At 36.4% G+C, this 17,872-nt stretch overlaps 1 protein-coding gene and 1 long non-coding RNA gene across 35 annotated transcripts in view; one reads left to right on the forward strand and one right to left on the reverse strand.

Moving 5' to 3' along the window:
* Nucleotides 1–17,872, forward strand: part of PLEKHA5 (pleckstrin homology domain containing A5) — a 238,970-nt gene that overhangs the window by 161,510 nt on the left and 59,588 nt on the right. For 15 of the 19 annotated variants that reach the window (XR_008300142.1, XM_027035676.2, XM_053225904.1 and 12 more), the window contains 5 exons: nt 1,304–1,771; nt 7,605–8,070; nt 11,297–11,380; nt 14,395–14,514; nt 15,322–15,375. Coding sequence is in view for 18 of the 19 variants with exons in the window: in XM_027035676.2 (XP_026891477.2) it covers nt 1,304–1,771; nt 7,605–8,070; nt 11,297–11,380; nt 14,395–14,514; nt 15,322–15,375 (1,192 nt within the window). In the remaining variant the exon portion in view is untranslated. The remainder of the gene's footprint in view (nt 1–1,303; nt 1,772–7,604; nt 8,071–11,296; nt 11,381–14,394; nt 14,515–15,321; nt 15,376–17,872) is intronic. The other 4 variants (XM_053225909.1, XM_053225910.1, XM_027035668.2 and 1 more) reach the window with 1 other exon arrangement.
* The window catches only part of LOC113592985 (uncharacterized), a 50,579-nt gene continuing 43,666 nt past the window's right edge, over nt 10,960–17,872 (reverse strand). For 4 of the 16 annotated variants that reach the window (XR_008300149.1, XR_008300151.1, XR_008300152.1 and 1 more), the window contains 4 exons: nt 14,738–14,843; nt 13,065–13,322; nt 12,316–12,547; nt 10,960–11,107 (listed from right to left, as the gene is read on the reverse strand). This is a non-coding gene — a long non-coding RNA (uncharacterized LOC113592985). Of the gene's footprint in view, nt 11,108–12,315; nt 12,548–13,064; nt 13,323–14,561; nt 14,844–16,700; nt 16,833–17,872 lie in introns of all 16 variants that reach the window. The other 12 variants (XR_008300146.1, XR_008300145.1, XR_003412986.2 and 9 more) reach the window with 8 other exon arrangements.

The raw sequence follows: 17,872 nt of genomic DNA on the forward strand, positions 1-17,872 counted from the left end.
TTTAGTGTAAATCTTCTCACACTTTTATCTTTTAAGATAAAGAAGCTCCATAGCGTATCTTAATAAACTTCCCCAGTGTCTAATATTGCTTCCAATCTAGAAGCTATGGGTTATATCCAACCTAAATATGTGGATAGCTTATAAATTTACTCTAAGAAAAGTAGTCACATTTCTTTTCTTTTTTTTTTTTTTTTTACATTCACTAATTGTATTCTAAACTCTGTCTATAGCTAAGTATGTATGGGTTATGTATTTCCTACTCATCACCAAAACTGGCAGCAATATCACACTTGGGATCTGATAGGAACATTATTATATACGGAAATGTAGAAGGTTGGCCAGTTCCTGAAAGGCCTCCCAGCTTGGCATGATCTTGGCAATTTCATGCAGGTTCAGACACTCAGCTTGGTCTTGTCAGAGTCTGGAGGTGATTGGTTTCAGAGAAGCTGACTCTCTTCAGAAAGTCCTAGATATAACAACTGGAATGGTGAGCAATAAAACTGTCCAGTAGCCCAGCAATGTACTGTTAAGCAGCACATTCTTCCAGTGGGGAGATGGATATGGGATGCCAGATTCTAATCCAGAATTGCTTGATAAGACAGAATGATAATAGTAATAAAGTCTGTGGCAGCCACTGAAATATTAATCTGGTCCTCAACAATCCTGTAGTCCTGGTGCTACAGTTATCCCCACGGTAAATCTCTACACCTTGTCCAAAAACATAGCTAGTAAGACATAGAGCTTATAGCAGTCTGGCTGTAAGAGTTCTTCACCAAAAGTCAGGTCCTCTTGAATACAAACATAGAGTTAGTAAGTCATATGGTTCAGAACTTGGACAGCATCAGACTGTAATTTCTTGGTGCAGCCATTTCCACAAACCAGATTCATGTTTGTCTCAAGATGAGTTAACCTTCCTGGCTGGAAGCCACATTATGTATTTCAAATGACTAGCTGCTGTGGTCCTTTACGTGTGGATTTTGAGGTTTTACTGTCAAAGGGCAATCTTAATTTGCTTTATTTCCAGATTTCTTATGGGAACACTCATCACTTCTTATCCTCCAGTGCTTTATACACCATACATTTTATGTTTTCTTCCCCTCCCACTTTTGTATTTATGCATTTTGGTGTTGTGCTTGAATTTTCATATCATAACATTGGGAGTTTGTACAGACTTGTTTTCTGTGACCCTTTCAGGTTTTTCCATAAAGTCAAAGGTAATTTTACATTTTTCCTAGATTGAATCCAAGAAATAACATGCACATTATTTCATCTGATTTACTATGATTTTCTTCTCTGATTTCAGAGTGGACAAGATTACATCTGAAAATGCCCCAACTAAGGAAATCAATAACTTTCCCAACCATAGAGTGCTAATTAAACCAGAGGTCCAAAATAACCAGAAAAACAAAGAAATAAGCAAAAATGAAGAAAAAAAGGCATTGGAAGCTGAAAAATACGGATTTCAGAAGGATGGTCAAGATAGACCTTTAACAAAAATTAACAGTGTGAAGTTGAATTCTCTGCCATCTGAATATGAGAGCGGGTCAACATGTCCAGCTCAGACTGGACACTATAGACCAGTCAACGTGAACAGTTCAGAGAACAAAACTGTCAATGTCAGCCTGGCAGATCTTAGAGGTGGAAACCACCCAAATACCGGGCCCTTACACACAGAGGCTGATCGAGTCATACAGAGGACAAACTCAATGCAACAGTTGGAACAGTGGATTAAAATCCAGAAGGGGAGGGGTCATGAAGAAGAAACCAGGGGGTAAGTATCTTGTCATAACATGTCCTGAACCCACGTTTCTTTCATACTATGTTGGTGAAGATTGGTTTCTGAGACACCTGTTGAAAAGTATTAGTTTAAATTGTGTTTTAGACATTATAGCTTCATTTCAATCTTTTCTTCATGGTAATCAGACTGTAACTGTTTTTTCTCTGTTTCTCATTATGCTATCCAGATTTCTCACAGAGGTCCTTCCCTGGTAGAGAAGAAAGTTAGATAAACAAGTGCAATACACTGTTACAAAATGAAGGCAAGAACAGGGTGCTTACAAAAACAGGTTTCAGGGACACCCAACCCAACCTAGGGGTCCAGGAAAACTGTTCTGCAGGAAATGAAATACGAGCTGAGTTGTAAAGGGTGGCAGGCCGATAATTGGCTTAGATATGCAAAACTGCAGAGTTGACAGAGCTGGAATCCAGGCTTAGGTACAACCTCTGTGATGATGCATGAGAACCAAGGCTGGAGAGATAAGCCAGAAGAGATGTTTTCAGATTTGGTGTTTCAGAAAGATCACTCCCACCGAAGAATCTGGAGAATGAATTAGAGAAAGTTCAAACACTATTGGAGTAAGTGAAATGAGGAGAGAGAGGGGATGTATTTAAGTTGGGATTGACAAGACTAGTTGAGTGCTTGGATGTGCTTGATTGCAAACTAGTCTCAGTCTGATAGGGGAAAATCAAGCATGACACCTGCTTTTAGGACTCTGGTCATCAGGGATTGTCTGGTGCCTTTTACTGCATGGAAAAGATTTGGGAAGAGAGAAAGTAATGAATAATTGGACAGGTTCAATTTGAGGCGGCCTGTATGTAGTCTGTAGCTCCAAAGAGAAATCTGGACTTGAGTAAGTTTTGGGGCATCATCATCGTATCAAAAGCGCTTAAAGATAAGGATGAAAATAGATAAATTCATTCAGCTGGAAGCTAGATAAAATAAAGATTCTACAGGAAAACCTGAAAGAAAATTTACATTTAAGGGAAAAAGAATTGAGGGACCTGCAAAGGAGATGAAAAATAAAGGCCAGAGGAGATGGAAGAAAAGCGGGCCCCTACAATGGGAAACAGTGTTCTGTCATTAGGCCAGAATTTGGTGATGCAAAACCTAAAAAAGACTTTAATGTGCTTGTGGGCAGAAAAATTACCTGAAGAGTTATTGTGACTCTTACCTCTCAGTAGTAGAAAACCAAAAACCAATGACATTAATGATGTTTTGGTTAAGTGAAGATTAACTTAACAGTTCTTCCAGTTTGCTCAGTTGTCATGGCTGATGTCTGCAGCTGTCAGCCAAAGTCTCTCTCCTTTCAGGAGCAGCTCAAAGGCCTGGGTACACTTGGCCTCATCTTTTGTTATCTCAACCAGCACTGCAAAACACTCTTGCAGTGTGTTGTTCACTTCCATTTTCTTTTTCTCCACCCTCAGTGCTCACTTTTCTGATTTTCCCAAGGAAAGGTTGTGAGAAATATTTGCTATTTCAAAAATAAAGTTTGATTAGACAGAAGGAAAACCAGAGTTAATTCTGGGGGGGATAAATGAACGGATGTTTGGTAGTACTTAAGGTAACCATTTTCAAGGAAACAATAATAAAAATGCCAGCCGGAAAATTTTCTGAATCTCTACCCAGAAAATTAAACCTCACTTCTTAATGAAATCACTTCTCCTCCATGATTCTATACTTTCTTACAGTTGAAACTGTATAAAGTGGTTTGACAAACATCTGGAAGTTAGGGTTTTCTTAATTGTTGAGCATAAATAATATTTTCCAAGAACTTTTAGGTCTCTGGATAGGTATAATTAACACACATAAAGGCTTTCTGTGTGACTTTTTTCTTTTGAAAGCAGATTTACAGCTTCTGAAGGTATTTTGAGCTAAGATTTTCTCTGCCTTGCCTCTCCAACTTTGGAGTCACTGGCTAGAGTCTACTTTGGGTCATTGAGTGAAATATACCACCTACATTATTATATGAACTTCATATTTTAAAAAAATAGGGTGTTTTATAATACAACAATTTTTATTGGTGGAAAGAAGCATAAGGGTTATTCATAGTATAATTCATTTTGTAAAACTTTGTGGAAGCCTTGCTATTATTATTAAAGTTCTGATAGAAAGAAAAGGGGTTTAATATTTAGTCAAATAGTAGATCCCTGCATCTGTGAACAGAGCTTTAAAGTTTCTTTGTGAGTGGCAGGCACTGTTAAGATGCATGGTGCCTTAATCCATTGTTCTGCATGGCAGAATCACAGGGACAGGGTTTTCATGGTGTTTGACAGGCAGCTGCTAGTGAATGGAGCACCAAACCTGATGAAGGAGCTTACAGTGTTCATTTCTTAAGCTTTCACTTAAAAGTAAATCACACTTTGCTTAATTTGAATTTCTTTGGGGAAAACCACTGAAGGAAACCCGTTTTTGAAAAACAGGTCTCAAAATGCTAGAAAGTATATGTGGTAAAAATAAATTTACTTGAAAATAACCTAACTTTGTATTAAAATTCTTCAAAAGTGGTTCCAAAGATGGCAGAAGAGCCTTTTAAGCTTTGTAGTCATTAATTAGCCAAGCTCAGTAGGGAAATAGCATACTGTTAATGATCATAGGATAGGTTAATGGCTCCAGTTGAATATACATGTCTACAGGAGCGTCTAGCTCATGTATTGTGAATGCTTCAGAGCACTGATGGAGGGTTTTGGTGTAATAGACTTTCTGAGCTGGAACTCAAACATTAGTTTATGGGCAGTTTTTACTGTGTTTTAAATTAAAAATATATGTCCATTCGTTATATGGTTAGAAATAGTTTTTCCCACATTTCCAAACTAGATACAAAGTTAACATTTATATTTTCGGTATGTGCTTCTATGGTATAGTTCACTGCTTAGTACAGAGCTTTTTGCATATTAAAGTCTCTATAATAGTTCTTGAATTTGCGAATGACCAAATCAAGGTATATTGGGGTAAATTGCTTTAGTACTAGGACGGAAGTTCTAGGATAGTGTCTATTTCTGTGACTGACTTGCTTCCTAGCAGATAGCTGTGGGGTTGCCAACTCTGAACTTCTTCCAGTTTCTAGCTTTGTTGTTAACAGAGAAGGTGGGGATAGGAAGGGAGACCAAGCAGGGGGGGAACAAATAGGAAATGTTTGTGGCAAGAAAGCAGCAAAGAATAGAAGAACCTTTATACTGGTTGTATCAGAGTACGGGGTACCTTTTTTCTTCACTCCAGCCCCAAAGACCTCCAGTGGTTAGCCTCACTGCAGCAGTTCCTCTTGGGGTGTGAGGGGCACGTTCAATTTTAAGCAAGCCTGTTGTAAGTAAAGACATTGAAAAGCTGAAGAACAACCAGCGTGATGAAGGAAATTTAGTTTAGGGGGAATGGTTAAAGGACATGGAAAAATTTCGAATATATAGGACATGGAGTTTAGAACTGTAAGATGGCTTTATGATCACATCATCTCATAGATGAGAAAACCAAATCTCCCAAAGTTTCAGTTTGCTACATTTGGGTAGCATATGAAGGACTCTAGTAGCATTTTAAGATTATGCCCTTCCAGGTGTATTTTTATTTTTAATTAAAGAGTAAAGTTTTAAAAATAATTTTCGTGGTTTGGGGGAAATTTTTTTACATAGAAGGATTGTTTTGCTTCTTCATTAAATCCAAAAGTCTAGGAATCATTGGCATAATGAAAAGAGTGCTGCTTAAGGAAGAGCTCACATGCCACTCCTAGTGGGCTCACTAACTCTTCCTTTAACCCACGTATTAAAAGGAGCATGAGGGACACCTGGCTGGCTCAGCTGGAAGAGCCTGTGATTCTTGATCTCAGGGTCATGAGTACAAGCCTCACATTGGGTATAGAGATCACTTTAAAAAGGAGAAAACATTAAGAGAGAAGTATGCACTCTTGGTCTTTTCCACACACCACCCCCACCAAAACAAAACAAAAACACCATGCTCTCTAACATTCTCTGAGTCCCAGAAGATGTAATTCATCCAAGGTCTCCTTATACATAAGTAGGAGAGCAAGAATCTTGGTCCTCCTGACTCTTGATCAGCTGCTTTTTCCCACTTTATTATTTTGTCATATTTTTCACAGCATTATCCCCTCTGTGGGTGCTTTAAGCCACAAAAAAAGTGTATTTAACTTGAGACTTCCTCTGGTGTTTTTGTAAAGGTAACATAATTTTACTGCCCTAGTAGGCACAAATTATGCAGGGATTTTTATTATCACCATTCCTCTTAGCTCAAACGCACCCAATTCATTACACCTAATCATCACAATGAAATCTTTTTTTACTACGGTACATTAGTGTTTACACATTGTCACTGACAACAGTCTTGGGTCAAACAGCTCTGACATCCAGCTTATCAGCCAAGGATTCCCAGATGGTGAAAGAGTGTGGTCAGGTAATTTACGCATTAAGTCTTCTACCCTTTCTGGCCCATGTAATCACCACCTTTTTGACATTTTAACACCCAGTAGGAGGCAGCAAAATAGTATGCAATCATGCATGCACAATTGCAAACTACACTCTATGTTGAAAATACAGTGCACAGAAGAAATGTGTTAATGTTGAAAGAAGAGGTTGGAAAACCTGGGTGTATGGGGTCCCAACTCCCCCCACATTTAGTTGATTGAATTACATTTTATATTAGAATATAGATTTATGCCAAGTATAGATGCTAGCAAGATGAATACTTATAGTATTGATCTTTTAAATTTGATTTTATTGTGGTTATTGTTATTAAAAAGATTGTGTTTGCATTTAGAATTTGAATTTTAATTGCACCTTATTCCTACCTCTGAAGATAATGGGGGAACACAAATTCTAACTTTTTAAGAAACTTTTTTATATAATGTATCTGACCTAGCATGAGGTTAGCAAAGGATAGTTAAAACTGTTTTTATCACAGTCTTTTTTAAAAATTGTAAACTAAAATTCTACTTTATTCTCTCATTTTAGGAAACATTAGGAAATCTGTGCTTAGTAATATATTAGCCTTATGTATCCATGCCCAAAAATATAGCATTTTAAAAGAACTTTATTTTAGATGCTTAATATACATGAGAATTTTTAGATTGCTTTAAAAAGCCTGCCACAAATGTTTATACCAAGGTGGAATATTCATTTCCATGCTAGAAACATGTAAAACTCCTGAGATTTGCAGTTGTATATCTGAATATTACCACGTTTAAGTGTTTTGTCTTTAAATAGTTAAATTTCGAGCTTTAGCTTCCAGTCACTTTTATTTTTCAGATTAAGAAAAGATATCAAGGAGAGTTTTCTCTTCAAACCACAAATGTACTGATGCGCTTCTTCCCAGAAATAGTCCTGCTTTCTGAAAGAAACATTGTAATAGAGGAGTCACATATACCTGCAGGGATTCATTTCCTGTGTTCTTGCTCTATAGGACAACTCAAACCCTTAGTATTCCATTCCTACTTACCTTATGAAAAGAGCCTAGGAGTTTGTTTATATAAAAACAAGCTACAGAGACAAACTTAAGATTAGATCTTAGATATTCTTACAAATAAGTATTTTTCCTTTTTTTAACCAAACTGCACGTTGTGTGGAGTTAACAGTCTTTTATGTAAATAACAAAGATACTTTTTACTTAATGTAGTAAAGTCATCAAATTGAATTTCATAAAAAGGTCGAAATATGTTCGTTAATATTTTATACCCTGTGTAATATTTTGATCAACTTTTTAAAAGTAAGTCCCAAGATACACTTTACTTACCGGCAGGAAAAAAAAAAATTTACTCTAATTTAGAATCTGGAAAACAACTCTTTTCTTTGTTTTTATATTTCAATTTTTTTTTTTTTAATTTTAGAGTCATTTCATACCAAACGTTACCAAGAAATATGCCAAGCCACAGAGCCCAGGTTATGGCCCGCTATCCAGAAGGTTACAGAACACTCCCCAGAAACAGCAAGACTCGGCCTGAAAGCATCTGCAGTGTAACCCCTTCCACTCGTGACAAAACAGTAGGGCCTGGAGCAGAAGAGAAACGGAGATCAATGAGAGATGACACGATGTGGCAGCTTTACGAATGGCAGCAGCGTCAGTTTTATAATAAGCAGAGCACCCTCCCTCGTCACGGTACTTTGACCAGTCCTAAAACCATGGTTAATATTTCTGATCAGACAATGCACTCTATTCCCACATCACCTTCCCATGGGTCAATAGCTGCTTATCAGGGATACTCCCCTCAACGAACATACAGGTCGGAAGTGTCTTCGCCAATTCAGAGAGGAGATGTGACGATAGACCGCAGGCACAGGGCCCATCACCCTAAGGTAACATATCTGCTAATCTTGTGGTAACTACTACTTTACGGATGTTGTGTTTTATTTCTGTCCACCTATTCTTTTTTCTTAATGTGAGAGACAAAAAAATAGGTAGGCAAGACAGCTCCTTTGTTTTAAAAATTAAGGAAGAATTTGGGACGCCTGGGTGGCTCAGTTAGTTGTTTAAGCATCCGATTCTTGGTTTCAGTTCAGGTCATGATCTCACAGTTTGTGAGTTTGAGCCCCGCCATCGGTCTCTGTGCTGACAGTGCAGAGCCTGCTTGGGATTCTCTCTCTCTGCCCCTCCCCCTGGCATGCATTCTCTCTCTCTCTCTCTCTCTCTCTCTCTCTCTCTCAAAAAAATAAATAAACTTTTTAAAAAATCATAAATGTCTTTTTTAAAAAATTAAAATTAAAAAAGAATAATCTCTAGTATCAAAATCTCACATATAAAAACCTAAGCTTGCAACACATCATCTTTCGAGAGCACAAAAATATTTATTTTGAGCAGATGTGTTATGCATTCTTCTATGCTCCATAGCCTATGTCATCAGCTTTCCATGTAGGTTAAGACCACTTGCATTTTTATTGGCTCTTCACACACTTGAAAATTCTGTTCCTGTCCTCTTCCAGCAGCATACCTGTATTCTTGCATCAGGTTCATCCTGCACTTTGCTAAGATAAAAGTGCTGAGCTCAGGGCGCCTGTGTAGCTCAGTTGGTTAGGCATTCGACTCTTGGTATAGGCTTAGGTCAGGATCTTATGGTTCATGAGACCATGAGATTGAGCCCCACTGTTAGCACAGAGCATGCTTGGGATTCTCTCTCCCTCTCTCTGCCCCTCCCCCCATCCACTCTCTCACTCTTACTCTTGGTTTCTCTTAAAATAAATAAACTTTTTTTTTTTTTTTTTAAGAAAAGTGCTAATCTCTTCTAACCAGCTGCATATGTGGCTTATTGAAATCCTCTCCTTATGTACCCAATTTAATATTAGGATAACAATGCATGGTGGCATATATACTTTTTAAAAATTAAGATACACATAGAGATCATGTTTTAATTTGTACATGAAGTTGGTTTAAGCATTGCTTAGTAGACTATTTGGAGTTAATTCAAATAATTAGCTTTTGTGTTGGTTAGCTTTTTATAATACTAAAGCACATGTTTTGATCATTCAGCCTGTATGCAGCCAGTTGTTTAATGTCTATCCTAAAATGAAAAGGAATTTTTCTGTCATTTTCTTTTTAATTCTAAAGAATTTCTTACTTTACACCATTTTAAAATGTACCTTTTCTTATCCCTCTGACAGACTGAATCCTTCAGTTGTAACATTGCATAAAGTATATGTTTCATATAAATAAGGTGTATGTTTTCCATAAATAAGCATTAGTTAGAAATGAATAAGTCAGTCAGGAATTTTTCTTCTTGGAGGAAGCTTTAGTTTGCCTCACCAAAAAAGGCTCACGTTGAACTCCATCATAACGGAGTTCAGTGTTTTGTCACTTTGTACATCCAAAACTAAATCATCTTTGATTTTAAAAAAAAAAAATGGTAACAATATTTAAGAGAAATCTGATTCAATAGTGTGTGGTTGAAACATGTTCTCCTGGGAATTAGCATTTTTTATTATTTTTGACCTAAATGTATCATCTGTTTCAAAAACAAATATAAAATGGATGTATGCTCTCTGTCTAGTTCCTAATCAACTACTGGTCTACTCCTCTTCCCAAAAAACTTCTTAAACATTGCCAAAATTTTCTTTCAAACTCTCCTGTCATTTTCCTTGATGTGATCATTGGTTCCCAAAATATGTCCGTGGACCCCTGTGGGGTTCCCATGACCCTTGCAAGGAGTCTAGTCTGTAAGCTCAAAACTATTTTTATAATGACAATAATAAGACATCATTCATTGCGTTACCATTTTCTGAGTGCAAAAGCAACGATGGGTACTGGCACATTAGCGTAAATCAGGGGGGCAGCTCCCAACTGTGAATTTTTAAATTCACTTAAAAATCCCTTTGATGAAGCAATAAAAGATAATTTTATTCAATCTTGACCTTTCATTATACATCATTTTCATAGTGTGTGCGATGAAATGGGAAATGGTGCATTAAGCATTTCTCTTGTGTACCAAACTACTAACATCAAGGTTGACTCAGAAAAAGATACGTGTGATTGAGTTGCAAGCTGAACTAGCTCCTTTTTTCCTGAAACACCATTTTTACTTGAAAGGATGAATGACAGACACTCTATGGTTGTTCACACTCAGTATTTGACAGACACTTCTCAGAGTGAAATGCTATCCTGTCACTTCCAGGAAAACAACCAACAGTATTTGTCACTGATGACAAATTTGAGCTTTCAAGCAAAAATTAGAATTTTGGAAATGTTGTATCTGCCAGTGTGAGCTTGACAGCTTTCTGGTGCTTAAAGATCAGCAGTATTAACAAATGTGTGTTACTGGTATTGTATACTGATATGTGTCAACATCTGCAGAATTCACCGAACCAGCACTTTCCACATGACCAGTGTTTGCTATTACAAAATCAGAGATGGGTAAAAAATTCATTTAAAGTCTAAACACCAGGCATACCTCATTCTTGTGTGCTTCACTTTAGTGCACTTTGTAGGTACCGCATTTTCTACAGATTTAAAGTTTGCTCCCATTCTGTGTCATGCAAGTCTGTCAGCACCATTTTTCCCACAGCATTTGCTCACTTCTGTCTCTGTCATGTTTTGGTAATTCTCACATTATTTCAAACCATTCTTTCACTGTTATATTTGTTATGGGATCTGTCATCAGTGATTACAATTTACTGAAAGCTCAGATGATGGTTAGCATTTCTTGCAGTAAAGTATCTTTTAAGTAAGGTATATATATATATATATATTTTAGACATAATGCCTTTGCACATTTAATAGCAGCATAGTGCAAACATAACTTGTACATGCAATGGGAACCCAAAAAATTCATTTGACTCGCTTGATTGCATAATTCACTTAATTGTAGTAGTCAGGAACTGAACTCACGGTATCTCCTAGGTATGCCTGTAAAGTAATAGGTGTTAATGTGAAAAGGTCATTGATACAGTTTCAGATAACATTTGCAACTAACTTTTAATATCTACTTTCATTAGCACTAATAACAAATTTTAAATGATACTTTATAATGTAAATTTAAGATTTCTCATCATTGACATTGACCACAGAATTTATATTGTACCTTTATTTTCCTAGCATGTCTATGTGCCTGACAGAAGGTCAATGCCAGCTGGCCTGACTTTACAGTCTGTTAGTCCCCAGAGCCTCCAAGGCAAAACGGTGAGTTCAGTATTTTTATTTATCATATCATGTTTTATTTATGTGCTACACATGATAGCACATATCTTACAGAGCATTTAAGTTTGAATTTTCAGAGAGGTTCCTCCCAAAGAAAAACCGTTGCTACTTTTGTGAAAGAGAGCTCATCAGAAGAGTTTGGGATCGTGCAGCCACTTCTCTATCTGACTAGAGAAATCTCCCAAAATGTCATATTGCCTAAATATGAGATTATATTTTCAGGGCTTATTGTATAACCTGGGTGGGTTTCTTTACTTCATTGGATGTTGATTACCTCCTTTTTTTTTTTTTTTTTTTTTTTTTAAGTTTGTTTATTTTGAGAGAGAAAGGGAGCACACAAATGGGAAGGGACTGAGAGAGAGAATCCCAAGCAGGCCCTGCACTGTCAGGGCAGAGCCCAACATGGGGTCTCAAACCCACGAACCGTGAGGTTATGACCCAAGCCGAAATTAAGAGTCAGATGCTCAATTGACTGAGCCACCCATGTGCCCTGATTCCCTCATTCTTAAAACAGAAGTTGGAGTTGTTGATTAGTGGAACAAATCTAGCAAGCAACCGTGTGTAGTCACACTATGGGCCTATTAAGAAGTCTCTCCTAGGGGACACTTGGGTGGCTTAGTCGGTTAAGCATCCAAATCTTGATTTCAGCTCAGGTCCTGATCTCACAGTTAGTGGGATCGAGCCCCACATCAGGCTCTTTGCTGGCAGCATGGAGCCTGCTTGGGATTCTCTCTCTCCCTGTCTCTCTGCCCCTCCCCCACATTCATTCTCTCTCTCAGATAAATAAAATTTAAAAATTAAAAAAAGTTTCTCCCATAAATTTTTGCATAGATTAACTACTTTAGAGAGGAAAAAACTGATTTACATATTTATGCAGAGAGAGACTATAAAAATACTAGGTGCAAGCAAGTACTTACCATTACCATTTCATTGTCAGTATTATGTTCAAATTGGGAAGGAGTTTTATTACCAGGACACTGTTATTCTTCACATTAAATAGAAAAGATGACTTTCATTACTTCATTGTATTTTAATGGCATTGTTTTATCTGTGCATTAATATCAGTAGGTAGTCTCAGTTCCTGTGAAGATGTGATCTGAGTAGGTAGTCTCAGTTCCTGTGAAGATGTGTTCATTTAAAATTCTCTTCCTGCAGGAATCAAAACAAATTCATCTTATGTGTTTTGCAGATGTTGTTTTATTTCATCTCTGAGTCTTTTACATGCTAAGATATAAGACAGGTGTCCTGGCTTTAAAGTGTTTCCAGCTTATTTATTAAAGGTTATAAATATTGCTTGAGTAAAACTGAAAACTTTTAAATGTTGTAATTTTTAAATATTAGATTGGTGATCTGCCAAGAAACATTTATCGTAAGATAATGCTAAGTATCGTCTTATGAATTTTTATCTTCTGCCTTGCTCCCTCTAGTGGATAGTTAGGATAAAATGTACTTATCACCTTTGTGGGTCAAAAAATGTGCCCGTTTTTATTTTGCCTCAAAATTCAAATATGTAGCAAACTTACTGGAATCTTTCATCCTTTTGAAAATGTCTTAATCTTTTTAACTCAGTAAATAATAAACTAGAGTTTCAAAATTCCTTCTTTTGATATTTTTTTCAAATACCACTCTGGGTCTTAGACTGTCTGAATCCCTTACACGACCCTACCTTCTCCTTGGCAAGACCTCAAGAGCTTGATATGGTGGTCATAAGACCTGGGCTCTCCCATAGTCACGAGGTCACCAGATGTGGTTGGCATCAGAACAGAAGCAGTTATTCTTCTCCTGTCGTGAAATTTCTTCCTTAAGTCACACACATACACATTCTTTTACTCTTTAATATAAAAGAGCATTGTCTCATCTACATAGATAGCTTTATCTGAAGAATCCCGTAGTAACTCTTACTTACTTCTGACATTTTTCTCACCTAAAGGCAATAAAATTTCATATAAAATTTCAAATAACTGTTAAAAATTATTTCTGTCCCTTAAAAAAATTGTGTAGAATATAAAGACATGGCAAATGAACAGAACAGAAGAGAGCTGGTGTAATACTGTGTTATAGGCAATATAAATCAATCTCAGGACCATTTTTTGGCCTGGAAGTTTTAAGACCACGCTGTAGCCCTGAAGTGATGAGTCTCTCTCTTGCCCATCTGCAGTTTTTAATCATAACAAAGCTCACAGAAACATCAAATAATGTTTTACGGCCTATAAGACTGCCAATGACCATACTTTATTGCATTTCTAACAAAGAAAAATGTATCAGATTGGCCTGTTAAGGAATTTTATCTACCTTTGAAAATTTATTTGTCTTAGTGTTCATAGTAACCAATCAGGAACCAGAGTGTGGGAGGAGAGTTTATGTACTCATGGAACCTTTCTGTTGGTATTAAATTGTGTCCTTCCCCCCCCCTTAAAAAATAAAAACTGATCTTTGGTTATTTAAAATATCCTGTGAATGCATTAGCAGTGACATTTAGAAATATAACTGGGAAGCAATTAATAGACCCCAGGTACTGAGTTTAATATGAAGATATCATCCAAGTTTTACATGAATTTGAATGCTTTTTATTTACCTTCTGTCTCTAAAATAGAATGTTGGACATGCAGGTATTGTTCTATTGCTGTAAAAGTCTTAGGCATCACTTAAAAATATCTTTTAATGATAATTTTTTAATAACTCTTATGTACAAACCTTTACAGTTGTTTTTTGGCATTGTGCTTTTTAATACTTAACATTTAGTATTCTCTCATGAATTCTGAGAAAGTGCCTTAATATACTGTTGTTTTGCTGTATCTTTTAAAGTAACACTGTTCCTTCTATTTCTCTAGATATCTATGCATTTATGTAAGACCTATCATCATAGTGCCTAGGCACTATGTTTGATGTCAACCGTAAGAGGAAACTTGCCAAGAAATCTTGGCTTAATATCTGTCACTTAAGACAACAATTAATCTGTTTTCCACTGTTTGGATTCTTAAATTGTACTCCTTCAGCCAGAGGAGCTTACGCTGCTGCTAATAAAGCTGAGACGGCAGCAGGCCGAACTGAGTAGTGTCCGGGAGCATACATTAGCACAGCTCATGCAGCTGAAACTTGAGGCCCACAGCCCAAAGGTCAGCTATGAAGAGTTTTGTATGTGTCATCTGCCATTACCACTTACCTTGAGCCATTCGTTAATCAGTTTGATCGGTGTCATTAGTGTTGAGCATGAGCCCATACAATCATTGCAGTGACATTATGATCTCCTATTGACCCTTTGAGAATTCACTTATTTATATGTTATTAAAGGGAAATACGGGTAGGATGGATTTCTTCTTGGCCTTCCAGCCCACTCACCCACCAACTTTTGGTCGTGAGGAAGGAAATGCATACAGACTTCATTCCCCTTGTACCGTAGCTTCCACAGCTGATGAAACAGATGATTGAAAAGTCCTATAATTTCCTGGAAAGTAATGAGTTGAAAATTGGTTGTAACTGTAATAATACTGCCTTATAAATGTCAGAGATTAAGATATTTCTTTTGTTCTTGACTAAAAGAATGAACACATGCAAACATTTCTCAAAGGGTTTAATAGCCTCTGGTTATATGAGAAACATCCAAAGAAGTCGTACTGTGTCACAGAAAAGTATTAACATGTAAAACTTCTAACATTGAATCTGCTAAAGCCATTTCAAGGATTTTCCTGCTGAATATTTTAGCTTCTGTGCATGTCTATTTAATTTCTTACAAAACTAAGTGTAATTTTTAATAATTTAATATGTCATCTGTACAATTTACAGGGAGCATGTATGTGAAAGTTGTGTACCATGATATAATAGGTTGTGGTAAACTACCTGTTTTTCTTATTTCAAAATTGACCTTTTCATGAATTCTACACCCTCTTTCTCTATCCCTTTGTTTCTTGATTGATGCCTACTAGAATGAAATTCTTTCACATCATCTTCAAAGGAACACCATATATTTGGATCATCAGGTGGGATTTGTAGAATTTTTTTGCTTAAAGTACCTAATAGAACTTTTCAAATGTAGTTTAGTTTTCCAGGTTATTTGGAACTAATAGCATGACTTTTATAAGTAACAGAATAAGAAATTCCTAACGGTGAATTCAGTAATACCAAAATAAACAAGTAAAAAGGATAGTTGTGAGTGTAAGAAGCAATACTGGGTCGCTGGAAAATTGGGAGCCTGAATTCTCCAGACTTCCCTTCTCTTATCCCAAGAAAGCTCCTACTCATTAGGTTTATCTCTGCTTGGGGTTAACCTGATTAAAGAACTAGGTACCAAACTGTGAATGCCTTGTTGGAAGATCAAGAGGGGGCGGGTGTGCTGTGCTCTCGAAGGGTAGTTTCGCTATGGGTGAAAAGTATGGTGACCATTTTTAATTCTGTAACTTCAGCCCTTGTTTGCCATCTCCTGGTGTTTGGTCTTCACTAAGCTCTGTAGAATCATTTTTACAGTGGGCTATAGTTCCTACCATTTCCTCAGTGGTAGCAGTGAGTGTGGATGGTTAGGGTGAATGGCAGTTCATGAACAGGGACTGCTTTTTCCATATTTTAGTTTTTATGAAATTCTCTATTAATATTTAATTTTAATTTTATGGGAGCTTTTGATATGTCCTTAAACACTGAATTTCGTCCTGTGAATGCATTTTTTATCTATATAAATTAAGCTATAACTTGTTTTAGCCTGTTTCAAAACAATTCAAACTTGAGCATTTTACCAAATGAAAGAGGTTACTGTGGAAAATGTCATAAGACAAATGTTTACATATTTATATTTGCCTCCTTAAAATACTAAGGTACTGCTTTAAATTAGTTCTATTTAAAGAGGGATTTTGCATTAGGATGATGCTTTAAAAACTGTTCAATCGTGTTTGATAATTTTTAAAAGAAATATACTTTTTTAATATAGAGTTTATTTTTTGTCCCACAACATGTTTTTGTCATGATTTTGCCAATTGGAAAGCTTTAGAAATCAGCATTTCATGAGTCCAAATTCCAGTCTCCACTCCAGAGACTGCTGTTGAAATTTAACCACGGTGTATATTCACACTTTGAAAGTAATCTAATAAAGACACGAAGTCTTCCCTCAAAATGCCACACTGCCAAGAAAGCTTCTAAGATGCATTGGTAAATAACTTTCATAAAAGCTCTTTTGTCTGTAAAGCTAGCAATAGTTCTGAAAAATAAGGAGATATTTCAAAAATTAGGTGTAAAAAACAATGATATAAATGTGAATCTAAAGTTATATAGTATCTCTGGAAATAAACCTAGTGGTTCATTGTAATTTATTACTTACCTCAATAAATCAAAACGAGAATTACAGAGACAAAGAGCTTCAGAAAATCCCAGTGCTTGTTAGCTGGCTCAGTGCGTGGAACATGTGACTCTCCGGGTTGTGAGTTCAACCCCCACATTGAGCATAGAGAAACTGAAGAAAAAAAAAAAAAAAAATCTTAGGAGGGGCGCCCGGGTGGCTCAGTTGGTTAAGAATCCACCTCTTGATTTCAACTCTGAGCCGTCAGCACAGAGCCTGCTTGGGATTCTCTCCCTCCTTCTCTGTCTCTCCCTCCCCTGCTTACGCACGCATGCTCTCCCTCTCTCAAAATAAATAAACGTAAAAAAAGAAATCCTAGGAAAAGACAGGTGAATATATTGAAAACACCACCATTTGCTAAGATACTTCTCCTCAACTCCCTTTCCCGGGTTGAGCTGTTTCTTCCCTTTACCCAAGTGACCCAGATCCAATTGAGGTTTCTGTTGCCCTTGGTACTCTGGAAGTGTGCTCCACTGAGCCTTTGTTGTTGGAGAGGACCAGGCTAGTGGTCTACAGGTGGCCTCTAAAAATCTCGACTTTTAAGTGATCCTCTCTATTGCCTCTACACATCAGCAGAGGTTTTCTAGTAGTTGCCTTTTTTTATATTAGATCCTGAAATAAAAGTATATTAGTCCAATTTTAAAATGTAGTAATGAAAAGAACTACAGTAATTGTTTGAATGCTGATTTGCATGATCAAAATAAGACTGTTTCTGATGGAAAAATTTGGGCCATTTTTAGGCAATAAATAGACAATATATAGAAACAAGGTGGAAACTTTGCCCAGAAACTCAGATATGCCTAAATATATAGATCCTTAAGGTTTCCTAAAGAAAAATCCCTCTTTAAATAAATCAAAATTTTTTATGGTTTCAAATAATTACATTTAATGTAAATGAAACATTTACTTTTGAACTGTTCTATATTTTATATCAACAGTAAAGTTATTAAGTTATATAAAAAGAATTCTCATCATTTTCCATTTTAATGAAATTTTTTTCATTCAGCTCAAACACTTCTAGTTTAAAAAAAAAAAGAAAGCATTTCCAGCTTTTAATCTTGTTACTGCCAGTAACTTATTTTAGATTGCCAAGTCTGTTGTTTTTATAGGCATTATTGTTTGCCCAGTATATAAAAAAATCAGCAGTTTTTTCA

This window comes from Acinonyx jubatus, chromosome B4 (assembly GCF_027475565.1).
Source record: "Acinonyx jubatus isolate Ajub_Pintada_27869175 chromosome B4, VMU_Ajub_asm_v1.0, whole genome shotgun sequence".
In the NCBI taxonomy this organism is placed as follows: Eukaryota; Metazoa; Chordata; class Mammalia; order Carnivora; family Felidae; genus Acinonyx; species Acinonyx jubatus.